Source organism: Lagopus leucura, unplaced genomic scaffold (assembly GCF_019238085.1).
Source record: "Lagopus leucura isolate 7727_CA_CO unplaced genomic scaffold, USGS_WTPT01 259-8_obj-0_obj, whole genome shotgun sequence".
Lineage (NCBI taxonomy): Eukaryota > Metazoa > Chordata > Aves > Galliformes > Phasianidae > Lagopus > Lagopus leucura.
In genome coordinates, this window is record NW_024963262.1 from 878 (window position 1) to 21,549 (window position 20,672).

General features: G+C 57.9%; 3 protein-coding genes across 5 annotated transcripts; all 3 read left to right on the forward strand.

Annotated features, from left to right (window-relative positions):
* The first annotated feature begins 1,981 nt into the window (after positions 1–1,981).
* On the forward strand, positions 1,982–9,867 carry ORMDL3 (ORMDL sphingolipid biosynthesis regulator 3). 3 transcript variants are annotated; one of them, XM_042891248.1, is made up of 4 exons: positions 1,982–2,054; positions 4,838–5,032; positions 5,743–5,894; positions 5,979–9,867. In XM_042891248.1, exons 2-4 carry the CDS (start codon positions 4,859–4,861, stop codon positions 6,112–6,114), a joined length of 462 nt encoding a protein of 153 aa, XP_042747182.1. In that variant the 5' UTR covers positions 1,982–2,054; positions 4,838–4,858; the 3' UTR covers positions 6,115–9,867. The 3 variants fall into 3 exon arrangements, with proteins under 3 accessions (XP_042747182.1, XP_042747181.1, XP_042747183.1); XM_042891247.1 differs by lacking the exon at positions 1,982–2,054 and adding an exon at positions 3,060–3,990; XM_042891249.1 differs by lacking the exon at positions 1,982–2,054 and adding an exon at positions 4,650–4,744.
* A 743-nt stretch (positions 9,868–10,610) lies between these two features.
* On the forward strand, positions 10,611–15,435 carry GSDMA (gasdermin A). Its single transcript, XM_042891243.1, has 10 exons — positions 10,611–10,759; positions 12,151–12,415; positions 12,508–12,718; positions 13,126–13,291; positions 13,375–13,468; positions 13,741–13,788; positions 14,050–14,204; positions 14,421–14,571; positions 14,767–14,840; positions 15,139–15,435. Exons 2-10 carry the CDS (start codon positions 12,202–12,204, stop codon positions 15,358–15,360), a joined length of 1,335 nt encoding a protein of 444 aa, XP_042747177.1. The 5' UTR covers positions 10,611–10,759; positions 12,151–12,201; the 3' UTR covers positions 15,361–15,435.
* A 523-nt stretch (positions 15,436–15,958) lies between these two features.
* On the forward strand, positions 15,959–19,587 carry PSMD3 (proteasome 26S subunit, non-ATPase 3). The gene is made up of 12 exons (XM_042891242.1): positions 15,959–16,133; positions 16,260–16,450; positions 16,595–16,732; positions 16,898–17,034; positions 17,112–17,302; positions 17,432–17,535; positions 17,639–17,753; positions 18,019–18,138; positions 18,248–18,351; positions 18,619–18,774; positions 18,950–19,000; positions 19,089–19,587. The coding sequence occupies exons 1-12, from the start codon at positions 15,959–15,961 to the stop codon at positions 19,164–19,166; spliced, it is 1,560 nt and encodes a 519-aa protein (XP_042747176.1). The 3' UTR covers positions 19,167–19,587.
* The last annotated feature ends 1,085 nt before the right edge of the window (positions 19,588–20,672 follow it).

The window sequence follows — 20,672 nt, forward strand, 5'->3', positions numbered from 1 at the left end:
TGGAGCCAGGCCCGGTGCGGTGCCGTCAGCGCGGGGCTGCGGACGCAGAGGTCGGCTCACACCGCGTGGCTTCGCTCCCATCAGGCGCTGGCAGGAGGGAGATCGGCGTCGCCGCCGCTGGGGCTGCAAATGGAGCAGAGCCCCACGCCGTGCTGCGATGGGGCTAGGCCTGTCCTGAGGGACTGAAACCGGGGAACCACCGGCTGCTCCCAGGGCACGAGCCCATTCATTTCTCCCTGTTTGGCTGGAGAAGCTCCGAGCTCCCCAGCGGCAGCGCCACCGGCTCTCCAGCCCTCCCACACCACGTAGAACCCAAAATCTCAAGGCTGCAGTGCAGCACAGCCCTGTGCAGACCCCTTCCCACTGCTGCAGCGGCACGGCTGGCTAAAATCAGCCAGCACCAGCTCCTCCCTGCCACTACACAGAGCCAGCATCGAGCCGGCGGTGGGGCCAGCAAACAGAAGGGAACGCGGACCCCACCGCACAGGGACTGCTCCAAACATCGGCCTGGGCTGCGGGTGCGGGTCCGAATCCCCCCCAAGGACCGCTCCACCCCCAAACGCCGGGGTCCCCTGTGGGGGTGAATGCGGGCTGGGGAGCCCAAGGAGCGGGCGCCCCCCCTGCGCTCCCACCGGCAGTGAGAGAGAGAAGCTGCTGCTGCATCACCGAGCGGGATTAATATTTATGGGCGTTTAAAAATAGCCGCCGCATTGTGCTTCCCCCTCACGTGCAGAGTCAGCGGGGTGTGGGGAAGCTGCTAAATTAGATGTCACCGCGCAGAGGGAGCCGCTCAGTCAGGCAGGAGTGGGGATAAAAATAGAGCTGCCGTGTGCGTGGCTCCCCTGCAAAGCAGGGCTGCTCCCGCGGGATCCCGCCTCCGCTACAGCATCCCTGCAGCACCGAGAGGCTGCGGGTGGGTTTTCCTGCCAGGTCCCCCCGTGCCCGAGGCCCTCCAGGAGCAGCTGGCAGGGGAAACACTGGCTGTGGGAAGGCAGAGCCGTGCTCAGTTAGCAGCACAGTGCTGGCGTGTGATGCTCAGACCGCCTCGGTCCCATCCAGCAGCAGCGCTGCACAGGATCCATGCTCTGGCTCATGAGGGCACACACGAGGTGCTTAGCATTGGGGGAGGCAGCCCGGGGGGGGGGCTTTCAGCATCGAGCAACCCCAAAGCTGCCCAAACAACACCCCGCCGAGCAGCTCGGCTGTGCTGCACCCTCTGCTGCTCCCCAGCAGGAGCTCAGCGTGCACAAAGGCTGCACAGATGGCTGCACACCAGGGGTGCACGTGGTGAGCGGCGATGGCTGCACTGACAAAGGCCGGGACAGATGGTGCCCAGCACTGCAGCACCGCACCCACAGCCCGCAGCTCTCAACCACGCATGGGTGCAGCGCATGCATGGAGCTGCAGGGCTGGGGGGCACTGAGCACAGAGCTCAGAGCCACTGATTGCAGGGCTGCAGGGGCTGAGGTGCCCGCGTCCCTCGGTGCACGAAACAGTTCTGGAGGGGATCTGAAGTCGCAGTAGCTAAAGCCAGTATCCCAATATTCCCATACGATATTCCCATAAATCCCAAAAGCCAAAGCTGGTCAGCAAGCAGGCGCACAGCACAGCGTTCAGCGGCTGCTCAGTAGAACTCCGGAGCACTTTCTTTTTTGGCCACAAATTAACTCTATTTCGCACACGATGCCCGCTACTGAAACACCCGAGCGCGGCGGGGTGCTTTTCCCATCACGGGGCGTTAATTACGGCAGGAAAAAAAAACAAAGCGGTGGGGACGCATCAACCACCACCGGAACACCGCACACACACAGCCCGCAGCACCGACCCCAAAGGGCAGGAGGGCAGGAGGCAGCGCGATCCCTCAGCCGCCCCGCCGTGCCGTCGCGGCGCAGCGCTGCCCCGCACGGCTCCGCTCCCGCACCGCCCCCCCGCACGGCTCTGCCGCACTACAGCTCCCGTGGTGCCGGGCGGCGGGGCGGGCCGTGCCGAGGTGTCCGCCGGGAGCGCGGCGGAGATCCCGGGCCGAGCCGGGGCTGAAGGAGCCGGGCCGGGCGGTGAGTGCGGGCCGGGTGCGGGACCGGGCGGCCGTGCGGGGCACGCGGCGGAGCTCCGCGCTCCGGGGCCGGCGGGGATGGGAGTCGGGGAGAGGCGAGCAGAGCGGCCGAGCGCTGGGAGCGGGGCTCGGTGAGCGCTGCGGGGCAGCGGGCCCTTCCCGTGCCGAGCCGAGCCGTACGGCAGTTGCGATGAGGCCGGGGCTTTGTCTGCGGCTGCGGGATTCGCCGCGCCTCCCCGCAGCGCTCACTTGTAGCGCTTCCTTTGTGCGCGGAGTTTTCCCGGCCCGACATCGCGCAGCCTCGCGGGGCGCGGAGCGGTGCTGCCGTCCGACCCCTGCCGCGTTCGCTGCCGTCACCGAGGCGCTCGATCCTCCGGTTCGAACAGCGTTGCCATCTTGCAAAGAAGGGTTTAAAATATTCATTCGCTCGGGAGGTGGGGATTTGCTGCTGCCGCTGCTGCCGGAGATGGGGATCTCGGCTCCGTCCGTCGGATCGTAATCTCCTGCGTGCTGGGAACGCGCAGATCGACCGAGATAAGCGCCCGCTGCCCTCCCCACCTCTGCAGCCCTCCGATAAAACCCTGCGCGGGAGCTGCCGGGCAAAGAGCCAGCACAGCAACCGGGCCGAGGCGTCTGTTGGGTGGCAGAACGGGGCAGGAGGGGGGGGACGCTCCTGTGGGAGCGAAGCAGGGGGCGAGGAACGCACGGGACGCCGAATGGGGGCTGCGGGTCGCGCAGCAGCTGATCGACGACGACGGGAGTGCGAAGTGCTGCCGTCGGTTGTGCCTCGCTCAGCACAGAGGGGTGAAACGGCGCTGCGGGGCGTCGCTGCGAGGCTCGGGGCTGGAGCAGCATTGGGACCCGCAGCGTGTGGCGGTCTGGGCGGTGAGGAAAAGCCCCAGACCCCCATCGCTGCGCTCTGCTCCCATCCAGCTGTGCTCAGCACTTCTCCCCTCCTTTCTCAGCCCCCGTCCCAGGCGCCGACCTTCACCCTCAGCCTGGGGAAACGTCACCCTGCCAGGACCCAGCGCTGCACAGCTCAGAGCTGTGGAACTGGAGCTCCTCCTGCTTTTGTGGTTTGCTTTGGGGTTTTTTTTTCTGCAGGTGAACGAATCCCCGGTGTAAAATCAGACAGCAAACCAGAAGGGATCTGGGCTGGGGGCAGGGAGCTGTGTTTGGGAGTTTGCTCCCAGCCAGGCTTTTGCAATAACGTGCAAAGCTCTGTGTGCAATCTGAAGTGAGCAAAGAGCTCAGGCCAGGGCTGTGAAAACAGTCCAGAATTTGGAAAAGATTCACCGAGGGCAGGTTTTTAAGGTGGGGAAAGCAGGGTTGGAAAAGCATGCTCCGTTATCATGTGGCCTAATGCCTGACCTCCCCACTGCTCTCTTTGCAAGAGCAAATTAACTTCCTGTGCTGTATCAATGAGAGCTTCAGCACCCCAATCACTGCAGCAAGTGAGGAAACTGAGGCAGAGGGGAATTGCTTCACATTCAGCTTCTGAGCTTTGTCCTTTGCCACCCCGCTGCCCTGCCTGGCAGACAGCAGCACACAGCAGTTGCTCATTAGTTTTTAGAGCCCTGGTTGATCCCAGACAGAAATTGCACTTTATCCCACATCAGCTTTCTGTGTTACTGCATTGCTCTGAACCTCCATTGCACGCTTTGGTCCCCATTCTCTCTGCAGAGACCCTGTAAGCGTTTGGGGTCCGTTCATCACCTCTTTTTTGAATGTCCTCTAGACTAAACAAACCCATTTCCTCCAGCACGGCCTTGCAGGTCATGTTTTTCCTCCACCTCTGCTCATTCTCACAGTTCTGCCCTGGACTCCCTCCAGCTCCTCCCAGAACTGGACAGCACTCAGCTGAGGCCTCACCAATATCTGGGAGGATTATTTCTCCTGTCTGGCAAGCAGCGCTCCTGTTTACACATTCCACAGCGGTAGTTGCTTTTCTTCCTTCCCTTTTTTTTTCCCCCTCTTTTCCCCCCATAGTGTGACATCTTCAACTCATGTTATACTGCAGCACGACCCCCAGATTTCCTTCTGAGAGCCAATAGGGGCTGTGCCACATTGAGGATGGAGCTGCTGTCCCAGCGCTGACCTCCAGCTCCAGTCCTGCCCCCAAACCAGGCTGCTTTGTCCAGAACACCCCAGAGCCGACAGCCACTCACCCAGCAACCTGCAGATCCAGAGGCTCTTTTCTGCTAAACAAAAACCTTTTCCAGACCTAAAGCTCCCTGAGTGGCAGTGAGGGCACGGCAGCATCCATCAGCTCGCAGCGAGCGTCCCAGAGCTGCACTCATGCTGTGTCAGTGAGCACCAGGCAGGCTCAGAGCACGGCAGCTGCTGAAAGAAGCCAGGCCCAGCACTCAGAAAGGGAACTCGGAGTAGCTGGCAGCAACATTCAGAGCATAATGTCAGATCTGGCGTGGGCTCGCCTCCTGAGACTGAGAGCTGGACAGAACAGCAGCTTGGGTTGGTTTTCAGCTGTGGAAACCAAAGCAGTAAAAGCACGAGGCTGAACATCAGGGAAAAGTCATCGCTTTGGGGTCTGCTGTGCAAGGGACAGGCTGCGTTATGTCCTTGGGAAACAGACTGAGTATTTTATGCAAGACCTTCTCTGATCTCTGTGTAAAGATATTCTGCATTGCAGTGGCTCTAAGTTGCGTTCTTTCCTGTAATCCCTGATAACTGGTAAGACAGCTCTCAGCTTTCCAGCAAGCTTAGCTGAGAAACGTGGATGGAAACAGTGACCTGGGCACTGACCTGCCTCTGGTTTTGTTTCAGAGGGTGAAGACAAGAGCCAACATGAACGTGGGAACGGCGCACAGCGAGGTGAACCCCAACACACGTGTGATGAACAGCCGGGGCATCTGGCTGTCCTACGTCCTTGGCATCGGGCTGCTGCACGTCGTGCTCCTCAGCATCCCCTTCTTCAGCGTCCCCGTGGTTTGGACTCTCACCAACATCATTCACAACATGGTAAGCCGCCCCCGGGTCAAAGAGGCAAAATATTTCGGAGCTACAGCCACCGAGTTTGTGTCCTTTATGTCAACATCTCTGCCTGGGAGCGTGCCAGCGGTGAGCAAATCCTTGGGGCTGCTCGCGTTATCTCTAGTGATACAAAAATACATAAACACGCCAATAAACCCAGAGCTCCAACTGCTGGGGGCTGAGTGCAGCACAGCTGCCTGCATTTCGCCCAGCTCCTCGCCCTGCTTTCCTCTGCCAGCACAAACTTTGGTCCTGGGAACAGAGAGGAGTTGAGGGCAGTGAGGGCTGAGTGTAGAAGACGCGGCTGAGCCAAACGCTGCTGATGTATCAGACAGGAACTGCTCCGTTCTGCCTGCAGCTCCAGCAGCACTTTTAGCAGCGCTGTTGCACACTGCAGCCAGGCCGTGCCGATCTCCTGATCCCACAGATCCCAGTGCTGTAATCTCGCAGCTCCCTTTCCTTACGCATGGGAGCAGAGGGAGAAGCGTTGCTCTTAGCAGAGCCGGTCCAACTCGCAGCCTTCCTTCCCCCCGGGGCTGCTTTGGGTCGGCAGCGATGGCGGCGCATCCCTCTAGCGGAGCAAAGCGCTGTTGCAAGCCTCCCTCCCTCACTGCTGCGCTCCTCTGGCTGAAGCTGAGCCGCTGCAGGCGGGTGCGGAGCCCCAGGCACGCCTCACACCGCCTTTGTGTCCGCTGCAGAGCATGTACATCTTCCTGCACACCGTGAAAGGAACCCCTTTCGAGACGCCAGACCAGGGCAAGGCGCGGCTGCTGACGCACTGGGAGCAGATGGATTACGGCGTGCAGTTCACGGCATCCCGCAAGTTCCTGACCATCATGCCCATCGTGCTGTGAGTGCCGGGGGGGAGCGGAGCCCACAGGAAGCGAAGCTCGCGGCGTGGCATCATCCGGGTGTCTCTTTTTGTTCCCCGCAGGTATTTTCTAACCAGCTTTTACACCAAGTACGACCGGATACACTTCGTCATCAACACCATCTCCCTGATGAGCGTCCTGATCCCCAAACTGCCTCAGTTCCACGGAGTGCGGATCTTTGGGATCAACAAGTACTGAAGTGTGCGGATGGAGGAGCAGCGGAGCTGGGGGAGGTTCCTCCTCCCCGCTCCCATTCCCCCCTGCCCACACTGGGATAGTTTCACAGCAGCTGTTTAAATGCAGTACCCAATAGACATACACCGCATGCTGGATCCTCATGCCCAATAAATCTAAAGAAGCTCCAGAGTAGAGTTTAGTGAGGAGCAGGATGCTGGACTTCCTTTATTCCAGCGTCAGAAATAGATGCAGACACACCGAGACTCCAAGGTACAAAGAGGCCGAATTGTGGGAAGGCTTTCATCTATCCCAGGTGCGACGAGAACAGGGGTGAGGGGAAAAGCTTTTAGTGCTGGTACTATTGCTGTGGTAAATGCACTTTAACATGATCTCCCTTTCCGAGGCTTTGGTGCTTTAAAGCGATACGCGAGGAAATCGAAAGGGACGCAGCCGAACTCTCCCAATATTGGATGGTTTCAGGTTTTGTTTCCACTTCTTGGGCAGAAGAAGAGAAGGGAGGGGAACAGAATGACAGATTTTTTTCTTTGGAAATCTTTCACGCCGCTGGGAAAGGAAGTTCAACTGAAAGCAGCACAGGCAAAAAGCGACGACCTGCACGCTGGGGCAGCGCTGTGCGTCCTGGGGGAGCGGCCGTCCGGTCCAGGGAAAAGATCCCAACTCCCAGCTGTGGCTTCCAGCTTGGATGACTTTGCTTCCCATCCCGAACCTCTCAACTTTTCAAGCACTCAGGCAGCGAAGCGTTTGGACGAAGGGCTGAGGTGCAGCTCGTCGGAGTGATGGACTGCAGATGCTCCCCTGCTGCGCGGAGCTGCGTGAGCCTGGGAGGAACCAAAGAGCGATGGGTGCAGACGTGCGAGGGCTGGGTGCTGCTGCAGAGGCTGGTGGCAGCGATTTGAGCTCTCCTCCTCCATCCATCCCCTCGGCCTCCTCAGCCCACACAGCCGTTAATGAGATCTGCCCGTTCTCCAATTAACTCAGCATGAAAGCCTCCACGTGGCGACGAAGCGCTGCGACCCCAGGGCTGATCCCTGCCAGTGGGGAGGGAGCAGAGCAGCGCTGAGGAGCAGCACCAGCAGCACACTGACCTGACCAAGGGAAGGGTCTTTGTGTCACCAAAGACAGCAGATGGTTTTGTATAGGAATAAAATCCAGCCTTCATCCCCCTCCAACCACCGCTGGAACACAGGAGGGCTGCAGGTTTAGCTTTCGTGGCCAAGATGCCTTTCTGCTGTTCAAAGCAATTGGTTTTTCTTGCAAGCTGTGTGCTGGGTGAAACGTGGTTTTGCTCATGCTTTCCCTGACAGCAACCTGCATTTTTTGTTGTGCTTACGTTGTCTCACACGGCCAATGAAGGTGTTTTAAACATGCTGGGTTTGTTCTTAATTAGCCGAGTCTAGCTTGAGAAGTCAGAGTGGATGCTGAGTTCTGTTGGAGGGTCTGAGCACAGGGCACAGAGGAGCTCCAAGATCTGCTATATAAGACCTAGCACTGCTCCATGCATAATATCAGGCTTTACTTCTGTCCCAAGCTCACCAGGCTGCTGCAGCAAAGGGAGAAAACAGTTAACATTGCTCAGAGCCTTGCTGGGATGCACAGGGTCATCACCCAATAGGTTTGAACAATGGAAATGCTGGAAGTGGAAAGGAAGGTAGAAGGAGGGTTGGTGTTTGAGTGCTGATCTCCAGTGGGAGCTTGGCAGATCGTGGTTACCTGACTGGGTGGGGGTTAAACCGCCCTGAATGAGGACTGCTGCTTTAGTTAAGGTACTGCAGACCCTAAAGCTGATGTGCTCTGTAAGCTACCAGACAATGACTTTGGGGAAAGAAATACTTGTTTTTGTCACACTAGAACTATTTTGTCAATCAGTCCTTTGGAAGTTAGGGAGGAATGAACAGCACCAGTGCCTGGGATGCCTGTGGACACTGCAGTGCTGCAGCAGCTGCTCCTAACAGGAGCACACGAACCCACATCCAGTGGGGAACCTCCAGGAGAAACAAATGCTGCTCGTTTAGGCATAATATAAAGGGGGAAAATACAAGCTTTTATGCAACAGAAGTCGTTGTTTTACCAAGGGTGCTTTGGCTTAAAAACATGACTCCCATCCATAGGGCATCTGCTGGTTGTCTGTAGGCATATGTGAGCTATTCCAGGTCAGAGCAGTTGTGTTTTGGGGCTCGGCTCCATTGCAGTGTTACTGCTGGGGTTGGAGCATCTGATGTCTGTGCTGATAGCTGACAGATGGGCACCTGGTTCTGTCCTGTTCAATGGAAGACATTCAATAAAACAATACAGAATGGAATTACAGACTTCTGGAAAAGGCAGGTTTTCAAGCCCAGGGTCCAGAGCTCCTTGTGGGGCAAAGCCTTAATTACAATAGCAAACTTCTCCCATTTTATTTAACTGGAATGATTCAAATAGCCATTACAGGTGTCCTCATTTGGGGTTACGTGGCAGATGACATTCTTTCCAAGGCACATAAAGCATTTCTGCTATGCAGTATCTTAAGTTCACTTGGACTCATGCAGTCAATCCAATCAAAAGGAATATTAATTAAAACTGGAGAAACGCAGAGTCGAAGGGCTTTGTGTTGATAAAGCAGTGTGTGAGGTGGTTTCATCGGATTAATGGCTACTGGGACAATGACTGATCTCAGATCTTCCTTCAGATGCCATCCTAAGGGGAGCTACCAGAATTAGGATCAGGAAAGGAACCTTCCAGAACAGCACTGGGTCCTGCTGGGCAAACGACGCTCACTGCTCTGTGCCTGGATCCTCCCTGCCAGCACTGCTGTCCCAGGGAGCCTCTGCTGAAGGGTCTGCGCTGCAGAGCTGGGAAAGCACAGCACCACCCCAGCTTGAGCTGCACCAAAGCCACTTCTGCCCTATTTCTGCTTGTTAAGTTCTTACAGCAGTGAGCTGGGTGCACCAAGGCTGCTCTCCCCCGCAGGGATGTGCAGGAGATCATCGACGGGCAGCGATTTTAAACGGGATTTCGATCCTCCTCTCCAGCCTGCGCTGCTTCTGTGCACAGCCATGAGCTGGGGAACGCAGGAGGTGGGACTGCAGGCACTGAAATCCTTTGGGGTTTTTCTTTTGTCCTGCAATAAGTGCAGAACAGCTTCAGATGAGCACGGCCTGAGGTCGGCGAGGCCATCGTGCACAATGGGGACAGCAGGCAGCATCAGGCAGCACTGCTCCATCAGCCAGGGCTCCTGCCCTGCAGTTCCCGGTGGGATTTCTCACAGTCCAAACCATTGCAGGAAAACAAACAAACAAAAAATAAAAGCCTTTAAAAGAAACAAAGAAAACCCTGAGATTTAGGGCTACTCCATCCCGAGGTCTTTTTTTAATCGTATTTTTGGTTTGCTTTTTTTAATAGAAAGTTGGTACTGGCCCTCGAGAAGGGGGCAGCGGTTGGGTTACCGTTATTAAGGCGTTGATATTTCTTACTGGGGCTTCCATGGCTCCATCACCGCGTATCAGATGTTTTTAAGCATGCAGGTCTTTGCATTGATGTGTCCTCGGATCAATTGAAGCCTAAATTCGTTTCGTTTTGGTTTTTTAAGAGAACATGCTGACACTGTACATAGTTTTAGGGTTTGGTTTTGGTTTGGTTTTTGCCAGCAGCCCTTCTTTATGCTGTGGATACCGAAGTCTCGTGTAGAGAACTTTCTAAAACAAAGTGTGAATATTTTTATTACTCCTTTGTACAGCGTTCTAAGAGAAACTAATAAAGTGAGTATTCATGTAAAAACTCCTGCTCGGCTCCTTGGGTTCCCACTGGGCCGTTCTGCTCATTGATGCCCCCTGTGACCCCAGGCTCACCGGGCAGAGCTGAGCTGGAACCTTACAGACCACAGAACTGCAGGGGTCAGAAGGGTCCAAACCCCCCCCCAGCAGCTCCTGTTCCCCCTCCTCGCCTGTCTGGCAGCTGCTCCAGGCTCTGTCCCTTTATGTGTGGACGGGGGGGCCCTGAGCTGCAAGCTGTGCCCGCTGCCCTCATCCCATTGCTGGGCACTGCTGAGCACAGCCCGGCCCCATCCCCCATCCTTCAGATATCAATCAGCACTGCTCAGACCCCCCCCCCAGCCCCTTCCAGGCTCCCCACCAACCCCGTGCATCCAGCGCAGCACCAGCAAAGCAGCATTGAATGCAGGTTACCAGAAGTGCAGCACTGCTGCCCCCCACCCACACCACGCACTGCACTTCTGCAGCTTTACAACCATAGCGTTGCACAGGTTGGAAAACGCCTCCAAGCTCATCAAATCCAACCACAACCCAGCCGTGCTGCCTTAACCAGAACGCACTGCTCCTCATCCTGCCAGGCAGGGAGCAAAACAGAGCCACAACAGCAGCAAAGTCCTCCAGCCCAGGAACAGTGTGCATAGGGACCAAATGAAAGGTGCCCACAGCTGCTGGAACAGCAGGACAGCAGAGGGGAGGGCAAAAAAGCTGCTGGGTTGGGGTTACATCAGTGCTTCTTTCCTTATAGGGCAGTCAGTTCCGGGCTGGCAGGAGGCACACATAGCAAGCACTGCAAGCACAGGAGGCACTGCAAGCACAGCAAGCACTGCAAGCACTGCAGGCACCGCAACCAGCCGGCCCCCCTCCAGCATCACGGACCCCACAGCCCCCCAGGGCTCCAGGTAAGAGCTGCCCCACAGATGGGGGAGGGCTGCCCCGTTCTGCCACCCCACATTTCTCTCCCATGGTTCAAAGTCCGTCCCCAGCTCCTCTCGGGACTTCAGAACTTTGAAACTTAAGGATGAGCTTCCACAGCCCAAAGGCCCCCATCAGCTGGATCAGAGCTGGAACGCAGAGCCACAGTCCCTCTCTCCACCCGTTCCTCTCTCCTCTCTCCCTCCTCCCCCCTTTGTCCTTCTTTCTCCTCACACAGTTCAGCAACCGAGGCTTATTCCAACTCCCTACAAAGTCACAGGGTTTCTCCTCACAGCCCTGACAGGTACAACTTTAAGGGTGCCCCTACTTTTAAAGTCAGCTGTAATGAGAACCGCTGTGCTTTGCTTATGGCTGCGTCTGGGTCTGAGTGGAACGGAGAGGATGTGTGAATCTGGGCACCCTCCCTGGGCAGGATGTGACTGTGCTCCTTCTGGGAGGGGGGAAAGCAGCTGTTGGATGGGATCCACTCCCCCTGAACACGACACAATAAAGCAGCACACAGAGGTGATAACACAGCCTGTTTTTCTCCTGAACTACAGGAAGCTGCTTTGCTCATAAATCAAAGCTCGTAAATCAAACCGGACCAAAGTTCTGCTTACAGAACTAAGAACCTGCCAGCAGCTTCCATTTCCAGCTCTCCCAACAGGGATGCAGGGAGAGCAGTGGGGATGTTGGGGTCTGGGGAGGCGTCAGTGCCGACCCATGAGAAACACCAAAATGCTGAGGAACATTCTGGCAAACAACGAGGCTTCTCCTTCCTCATCCCATCACCTTCAACACTTTCAGTTCCTTTAAGACTTTGACCAAATTGTTTTCCCAACATTCTGTTTCGAAACAACAGAGCTCTGCCGGGCACCAACATGGGGGGAAACGCAGAGCACGCAAAGCAACAGCTACAGAACAGCAAGGAATTGCTCAAGATTTGCTTTCTTTAGGCCTCTGTAAGAGCAATGCGTTCATTAAAGCACTGGGGACCCCAGCAGGTGGTACAGAGGTTAAATAGCCATGCCCAGCCCAGGCTGCTGTGCCGTATGATGGTACATGGAGCAAACAAAACATCTGCTGGAGGAGCAGCCATGGGCTCCAACAGCAAAGCTCCATCCCCAAACAGCCAGCCGTGCTCTCAGCCTTACCCAGTCCTGCAAGCTGCACAGCAAACAGGGATGAGCCTGAATAAGGCTGATCAGGAAGGCACAGCTCTATCAGGACCTGTCTGGGTGCCTTTTGAAAGTAATCTCATGCAAGTTGTATTCTTGTATTCTTTGGGGGGGTTATTATCCTCAAAATTAGAAGCAAGATACTTTATTGTGACCTTCTACTTGTATCCCAACTCATTTTGCTTGTCTTCTTTCCTAAGGCACAACTGCACTTCTCACCTTGGGTTGCGAATTCGTAAAGCTGCTGCAGAATGTTTAAAAAAGTCGCCCAAAAAGTAGCAAAGCAAATGGATCCCAAAGGAGACCTGGTTCCTGTCCACAGCATCTCAGACCAAGACCGCTTCAGGCTGCTTTGCCTGGTTCGAAGGAAGAGGAAAGCCAGATTCCGCCCGTTTCCCTCCTACAGAAGGACAGAATTCCGGCTCCACGACGTGCTGCTGCCTGTGGAGCAGAAGGACAGCGTTGGTAAAGCCCACATTTACCATCCTGCACCTCCCTGCTTTCTCTCGGTGCCCAACCGGGAGCTCATCAGCCTGTAACACAACGCATCATTGCAGAGTCCCTCCTTCCCAGCACTGAGAGCCACAGCCCAGGGGAGTTCACAACCATGGGAAGCATCAGAGACAGCGTGGATGGGAGCCTCAGCATCCCCAGTGAGCCTGCAGAAGTAGAACTGGGAGGAGGTGCCTCGGTGTCCAAGCAGTGGCACGTCAAGCTGGAAAAGAAGCACATCCTGGTACCCAAACTTGAGGCACTGAGAGAGGAAAGGTAAGGAAGACATCAAGGCAGACTGCACCCCCTGCTTTACGCCCCTCCATGACACACACAGTGGTTTTCCAACAGCCAAAGCCAAGGCCGTGCACTGCTGTAATTACAAACACTTGATCTCTTCCCATTCCAGTCTCAGCTCCCCTGCACGGCCCTGCAGCGCTGGCAGGTTTGCATTCGCCTCCATCAGATCAGACTCCTCAGGCAAAGGGGGACGCACCGAGGACAGCAGGAATTGCAGCCTGTTGCTGAACCCTTTTTTCCCCTCCCAGAGCCTTCCACTGCAACACGGACACACTGCACAACACGAGGAACACGAGCATGGTGCTGCAGGCTCTGAGCAGCTTACATTGCTGCAACAAAACTGCGACACGTTTAGCAGACGCCGTATCCTTTCTCTCCTTTAGGAAAATCAACATGAAGCACACCTTCATCGAGCAGCTGAGGAAGGCCAGGCAGAACTTATACGTGATCCACGAAACGATAGAGACCTCAGAGGAGGCCCGATACGAGGAATCCACGGAGGCGGAGGCGAAGCTCATGGCTCAGCTTTACGCCAAGTTCTCTGCTAAGGTTTGCCTTCTCCTCAGCTCGGGATCCCATCCTCCCCATCCCCGTACATCACGCAGCCCAGTAAGGGATTTTTCACTGCCCAGGGCACCACCGGGAGCAAACAGAGCATAACCATCCCCAGGGGCTGCACGCTGGCCTTCAGGGCGATGCAGCTGACCATCGGGGACGCAGCGTGGGGTAAGAGGCACAGAAACTCCCAGATCCTCCACCCAGCAAACTCCGCAGCACAGCAGAAGTGCTCTGCGATGTGCTCTACCCTGAGCCTGTCTGCAAGCACAGCTCTGTGACAGAAGCAGTTTTAACTTGCATGTGCTGCAACACAGGCTTTGGGCAAGCCAGAGCCGAGCCAATGCTCAGCACAGCCTTCGGTCCAAAACAAAACAACCAGCACCACCCATCCAGCTCCAGGTGTTTTCTAACCCAGCAATTCCATCTTCGTACTGTTACAGGTATCAACCACTTTCCAGAGAATAATCAACCAACGTTTGCGTCTGACGGTAAGCACTGTGTTTTAATCCCTCTTTGCACTGCTGTTATCCCATCTGGGAAGGATGGGGTCCCCTGGGACACTCACAAACCCCCAGAGCTGCTGCTGCTTACTGCCTACAACCTGAGCCACAACCGTCCAACGCAAATCTGAGCATCATTTACTTTGACAATATTCACAGAAGCGTTTCAGATTCTCTGTACAGGGCTGGCAATCACTGCAGAATTGCCTCATTTAAAAGTGGAATATTTGGTCACTTTCTGGCTTGCAGGTTTTGCACACAGAGAAGTAGATGCACTGGAGAAAGAAGTTAAGGGGAAGTGTCACGTTCTGTCCCAGCTGGCTGATGAGCTGAATGCCATCGTTGTGAAGTCCATCAAAGCTGTGATGAGAGACAGGAACCTCCTTGAGGAGCTGACCGAGAAGGTAAGCAGAGTTTGTGAGTCCAAAGACTTTACCTGTGATCACATCTCCATAAGGCTTTGTGCACACAGCTGGGGCACAGCTCCCCACGTTCACCTGGCCCTCATCCCCACCCAGAATGACAGAGATGCTGGGATTCTTGGCTCTGTGGTTGTATTGCAAAGAAGCCCTTGCAGGAACTTCAGTAAACCCTGCGAGTTCCTCCCCTTTTTCTCACAGATGGAAGCAGTCCTCGATGACCCTGATAACTGTGAGCTGACAACACAGAGCCCAGACTTGGACGTTCTGCTCAGCACACTTCGGATTTCTGCCCGCTGTGATCTCCTCAGCCTGACAGAAGCCATCTCCTACACTCTGGATGCCTTCACTGGTAAGGGCTGCAGGCACAGAGCGATGCCTGCATTCGTCCCATAGGGAGGCCGTGCAATTCATGCAGTTTGAAGTGCCCAGAGAACTGCTGAGAATGCAGGCACCCAATGCAGGACCCAGGTCAGCCTTCTCACCTCTGCAAACACCCCGGGGTGATTCGCTGCCTTCGTGGCACAAATCTCTTTCAATGATCCAGAGTTAACAGAGGATCAGCTGCTGCTACTGCTGGAGTCTTGGGAAGTAAAGATTGTGCCCCAACAGCTTAAACTGGTGAGAAATATACAGCATTGATGGCTGGCTCTAAACAGAGGGTGGGGGTAATGGGAGTTCAAGCAAAGCAACGTTCATGTTATGGGATGCTGGCAGTGTATCACAGCTTGAGGAAACCCTGGGGAGAGGGAAATGAGCCGCTGCTCCAAATGTGGCAGGAATCAAAAATGTAAAGGGTGAGAAGTATGTAAACGTGCACAGTTCAGTACAGCTGCAGATGACAGAAGAGATCATGGAGCCTTAACTTCCAACTGCGGATTGTCAGAATGCTGATTTTGCTTCTTCTGTTGTTGCAAAGGTGAGGAGCATCCTGGAGCAGAAGGCAGAGCACAGCACTGCTGCTGGTTTGCTCTCCTCCTTCAGCCAGCAGCAGCAGCAGCAGCTGACCACGGTGGTGCTGGAGATGAGCGGGGTGGAGCTGCAGGGGAGCAGCGCTGCTGTCTGTAAAAAGGAAAACTTCCCATCCCTGGCAGCTCTGTACGCAGCCCTGCATGCACTGCACTGCCTGAGTGCATCCTGATGGGCGATGCGGGTCCCCCTGTTCGGGCTGATTGAAAGGGAATTACCTGATACGATTAAAAAGCAATTCCACAGAGTTTCTTTATTCAAGTTGCAAGCACAGCAAGGTGGTTCGGTTCGGTTTGGTTTTGAAGAGCTCACTGCTGCTTTTCCCACTCGTTTCCAAGCAGGCTTAAAGCAACAGAACTAACAGAGCCCGAAAGCTGGGTGCCAGCAGTGCTTTTGTCCCCATTCAAAGCGCAGTAGGGAAGGAGGCGCCCCGCAGCCTGGCGGCCGCTCGCCCCCCCCCCACCGTCACACGCAGCTCCGGGGCAGGGGAGCGCCGCACCGCCAGCTCCGAACGCGGCCACGTGCTTCCGCGCAGACAGCAAGCGAGCGCGCATGCGCCGCGAAAGTGACGAAAGCAGCCGAGAGGCGACCGGAAATACCCGAGAGCTTACTGGAAACTCCCGAGCGCCCCCGGCGGAAGTAACCGAGTAGGCGCTGAGCTCGGCGCTCGATCGCTCAGGTCTGGCGGGAAGGCTCGGCGGCGATTGGTCGCGCCTGCCCCGTCCCGGCGCGCCCCGCGCGTGTTGCAGTGTCACCGGCGCGGCCCGGCCATGAAGCAGGACGGGGCGGCCCGGCGGCGCGGGGAAAAGGCCAAGGCGCCTCCCGACGGACCGCCGCCCGCCCCTCCCGACGTGGAGATGCAGGAGGAAACGGCGGCGGTGCCGGCGGGGGAGGCGGGAGGGGAGCGGCAGCCCCAGCGGGAGTTGGATGCCATCACGCTGGAGGGTGAGCGGCGGACGGGGGGGGGCGTGCGGGCGGGGGTCTGAGCTGAGGATTGGGGGGCGGTGGAGGGGGGGCCGTGCTGAGCCCCGAGGGCGGCACGGCGCGCCGTGCCCTGACTGTGCCCCGCAGACATCAAGGAGCACGTGAAGCAGCTGGAGAAGGCCGTGTCGGGGAAGGAGCCGCGTTACGTCCTGCGAGCGCTGCGGGCGCTGCCCTCTACGTCCCGCCGTCTGAACGCCAACGTGCTCCACAAGGCCGTCAACGGCTTCTTCACCTCCAACGGCGCCGTGCGGGATTTCCTTCTTGGCTTCCTGGAGGAGGTGCGGCTGTGGGGACCGTGCTGCGCCCTCGCGGAGCCCTGGCAGCTGCCGTGTGGGGCGGGAGGGCGACGAGGGGCCGTGTGGGATGGGATGCGAGCTCTGGGTGGGCCGGGCTGACGTCTGGCACGTCTCTGCCCCCTGCAGCCCATGGACACAGAAGCTGAGCTGCAGTTTCGCCCGCGGATGGGGAAGGCGGCCTCGGCTCCTCTCTTGCCAGAAGTGGAGGCTTACCTGCAGCTGCTCCTCGTTATCTACCTGATGAACAGCAAGCGATATCCGGAGGTGAGGCGCCCCGAGATGTGGCTCTAAACCTGAGCCCTTTGCGTGGCACTGCTGGGAGCCTTGGGACCTGCCTCCCGTCTGTTCCAGCCTGGGGCAGCCTCCGGGCTCCTGCTGCTCCTCCCGGGCCGCCGTTCCTCTTCTCTGACCTCAGTTTCCTTCCTGCAGGCTCAAAAAGTGTCTGATGACCTGATGCAAAAGATCAGCTCCCAAAACCGCCGGGCACTCGACCTGGTGGTGGCAAAGTGTTATTACTACCACTCCCGCATCTATGAATTCCTGAATAAACTCGATGTGGTCAGGAGGTAGGGCTGACCCCGCACGGCTGGGCTCTCCCTGTGTTCTCTCCCTTTCCCCTGCACGCTCTCTCCCTCCCCTGCAGCTTCCTGCACGCCCGCCTGCGGACAGCCACGCTGCGCCACGACGCGGACGGCCAGGCCACGCTGCTCAACCTGCTGCTGAGGAATTATCTCCACTACAACCTTTACGACCAAGCAGAGAAACTCGTCTCCAAGTCGGTGTTTCCCGAGCAGGCCAACAATAACGAGTGGGCCCGGTACCTCTATTACACAGGTGAGACGCAGAGGGTTCTGCGTGGTGCTGGCAGCTCAGGGTGCACACGGGATTGCGGTCCTGCAGAGAACCTCCTGGAGCAGCTGGGGATGAGCTTTCAGCCCCATGTGAATGCTGTCCCCCTCCCAGGGCGCATCAAGGCCATTCAGCTGGAGTACTCGGAGGCCAGGAGGACCATGACGAACGCCCTGCGGAAGGCACCGCAGCACACGGCCGTTGGCTTCAAGCAGACAGTAAGCAGCAGCCTGCCGTGCTCCCACGGGGTCTGCGCTCCGTGGGGAAGCCGCCCCTGGACTCGGCCTGGCCTCGGGGGCTCAGGAGCTGTTTCCATGCAAGGTGCACAAGCTGCTCATCGTGGTGGAGCTGCTGCTCGGGGAGATCCCGGATAGGCTGCAGTTCAGACAGCCGTCCCTGAAGCGCTCGCTCATGCCGTACTTCCTGCTGACTCAGGGTACGGTGCTGCTGCTGGGCCCCTGCCCCGATCCTGCTTCAAGGAAAGTCTCGGGGGGGAGCTGGGGTGCTGCTGGGGTTCCTCTCCCCAGTCTGATTGGTGCCCATCTGCTGCAGCAGTCAGCAGTTTCCGAAGGGCCGGCTTCTCCTTTCCTCTTGAACGGGGTGGGTGGCAGATGGCAGCCCTGTCTTCCCACCACACCCCAGCCCTCCCTCCCTCCCTCCCTCCCTCCCTCACCCATTTTCTCTTCCACCTTCCCCTGCAGCCGTCAGGACCGGGAACCTGGCCAAGTTCAACCAAGTCCTCGATCAGTTTGGGGACAAGTTCCAGGCCGATGGCACCTACACTCTGATCATTCGTTTGAGGCACAACGTCATCAAGACGGGTAGGAGGTGTGGCGGTTGGGGACCGTGCCACCACCAGAGGCCTGGTGGGAGGCTGCCGCCCTGCGCTGCATGGTGTGGGGCTCCACTCGTGTTTCCCCTCCCCCCCAGGCGTCCGCATGATCAGCCTCTCCTACTCCCGCATCTCCCTGGCTGACATTGCCCAGAAGCTGCAGCTCGACAGCCCCGAGGATGCAGAGTTCATCGTTGCCAAGGTAGCTGTGCAGGAAGCCTCATCCCTGCTGGGACCCGGGCTGCCCACCGCTCCCACCAGGCCTCTCCTGCCCTGCCCCCACCACCCTCCCTTCCCAGGGCTGCTGGTTTTCAGTTGTGCTGCTCTGGGGGCGCTGAGGGCACCGACTCCCATCTCTGTGCGCTGTCCTGAGCTCGCTGCTCCCCAGCGCCTTGCTTTGCTCTGAGCTGCTGCCTCCGCCCTGGGAGGTGGGGAGGTGGAGTTGCCCTGACCGCTCTCTGGCTCGCAGGCCATCCGGGATGGCGTGATTGAGGCCAGCATTAACCACGAGAAGGGCTACGTGCAGTCAAAAGAGATGATCGACATCTACTCGACCCGGGAGCCCCAGCTGGCGTTCCACCAGCGCATCTCCTTCTGCCTCGACATCCACAACATGTCGGTCAAGGTGAGTGCAGCGCAGCTCTGTGGGGACCCCGGGGGGCTGAGGGAGCACCGGGGTGGCACAGAGAGAGGAGGCAGTTTGGCTCGGGCTGCAGCAGAGCTGCTGTGAGTGGAGGAACAGCGGGGCAGAGCGGAAGCGCTTCTCGGCTCACGGCTTCTCGCCTCCCTTGGCTTTCCAGGCCATGAGGTTCCCGCCCAAATCTTACAACAAGGACTTGGAATCTGCAGAGGTGAGCTCTTGCCCTCTCCCTGCTGGCTCCAGGATGGGGCCGGCTTCGTTCCGCAGCTCCATCCCCAATGTTGGCCTTTGCTTTCCAGGAGCGCCGGGAGCGCGAGCAGCAGGACCTGGAGTTCGCAAAGGAGATGGCAGAGGACGATGACGACGGTTTCCCGTGACCTCTGGCCTGGCTCTATGTTTTTTTTTATTTGTCCTTAGGGAAAATGCTGTCTGAGGAGAGCTGCCCCACGCGGCCCCGGTCCCCCCTCTGCCTTTCTTTTATAAGTACCTGCATGTCTGTACTGGGAGCGGGGGGCTCGCAGGGTTCATCGGCCCCCAGCCACAGGCCCTGATCTCCTGTTCCCCACGGAGGGAAACCCTTCCCCAATAAACAAACATTCTTTTGAGGTTGCCTGTGGTCAGTTGTTGCTGAGCCCTGTGGGGCACACACGGATCCAAGAGAGCCGGAGCTCCTGTGGACGAGGCTGCGGTAGCGGGGCTTCCTGGGCATCACTGTTACCCCCACAGCTCTTGCACTGATTGAGGGGTCAGACTTTGTTAAGCTTCAATTATGACTTTAAAATAAAACTCGGAAAAACACCCCCCTGTCCTCCTGCCGTGGGTTTGTTGTGCTCAGAGGGGAGCTGTGCTGAGACCTCGTGCTGCTGCCTCCTCCCCTCCCATCCCTACTGGAAAAGGCTCCAGGGTGGGGCCTTGGTGTGCCCCACAGATAACGGAGTGGGGATGGAGGTGGGGTGGGGGCCCCGCAGCCGGGTGCTGCTGGCAGCTGGGAGCAGCTGCTCTCAGCCTCTGGGGAAAATCTGGGAATCTCCCGGCACGCCTGGGCTGGGCTGGCAGCCAGGGCTGTGCCTCCGGAATGGGGCAGCCCCAGAGAATGGATACGGCCCCATCCCTGCTCCAGGAACACGGTGGGGTCTCTGGGTCAGGACGGGGCTGTGAGCCCAGCCAGCACCTTCCAGGGACGCGGGGACACCCCGGAAGCGGTGACTTCCTGGCGGATGCTGGGAGGGGGCTGAGGGTCAGCAGAGGAAGAGTGGCCACGAGGCAGAACCGCAGCGCGTTGCTGACCCCGCAGTGCCACCCACGGGGTTTCGGTCTGGCTGCCACTTCCTTCCCTGGAAGCGTGGTGGGGGCTTTGGGCCCTGTGGGTGCTGATTCAACCCCACCCTGAGCCTCAATTCCTGCCAGCAGTGACCTGCTGAGGCAGCAGCGCTGCTCGAGGAACGGCGACCCTGCAGTGCTGTACAGGGGAACGGCCCCGGCTGCTCCCTGCAGAGCAAAGGCAGAGCCGGAAGGATTCCTCCCAGGAAACCACACAGATGGGCTCCCAGCACGAGGTCCTTTCAGGTCCTTTCCCCACCTTTGTGATGGTGGGGTCTGCCATCATTAGGCTTCAGAGTTAACGCCTGCGTGGTGCTGGGTGAGGCCTCCTGTGCTCGTGGGCTTCTTCCCCTTCTGGGGGCTCAGGGGGGCAACGCCGTGTCTGCACCCCCCCTCTGCGCCCCCCCCTGGGCAGTGCAGGGTGCCCAGCAGCAGCTGACCCAGCTGGCGTCGGCCCATGAGATCCTCCTGGAAGCACTCACTGGAACTGGCCCCAACCCAGAGCCCACGTCGCTGCGGGGGGGCCGGGGCCAGCCAACCCCCCAGGGCTGCCCCTGGATGCC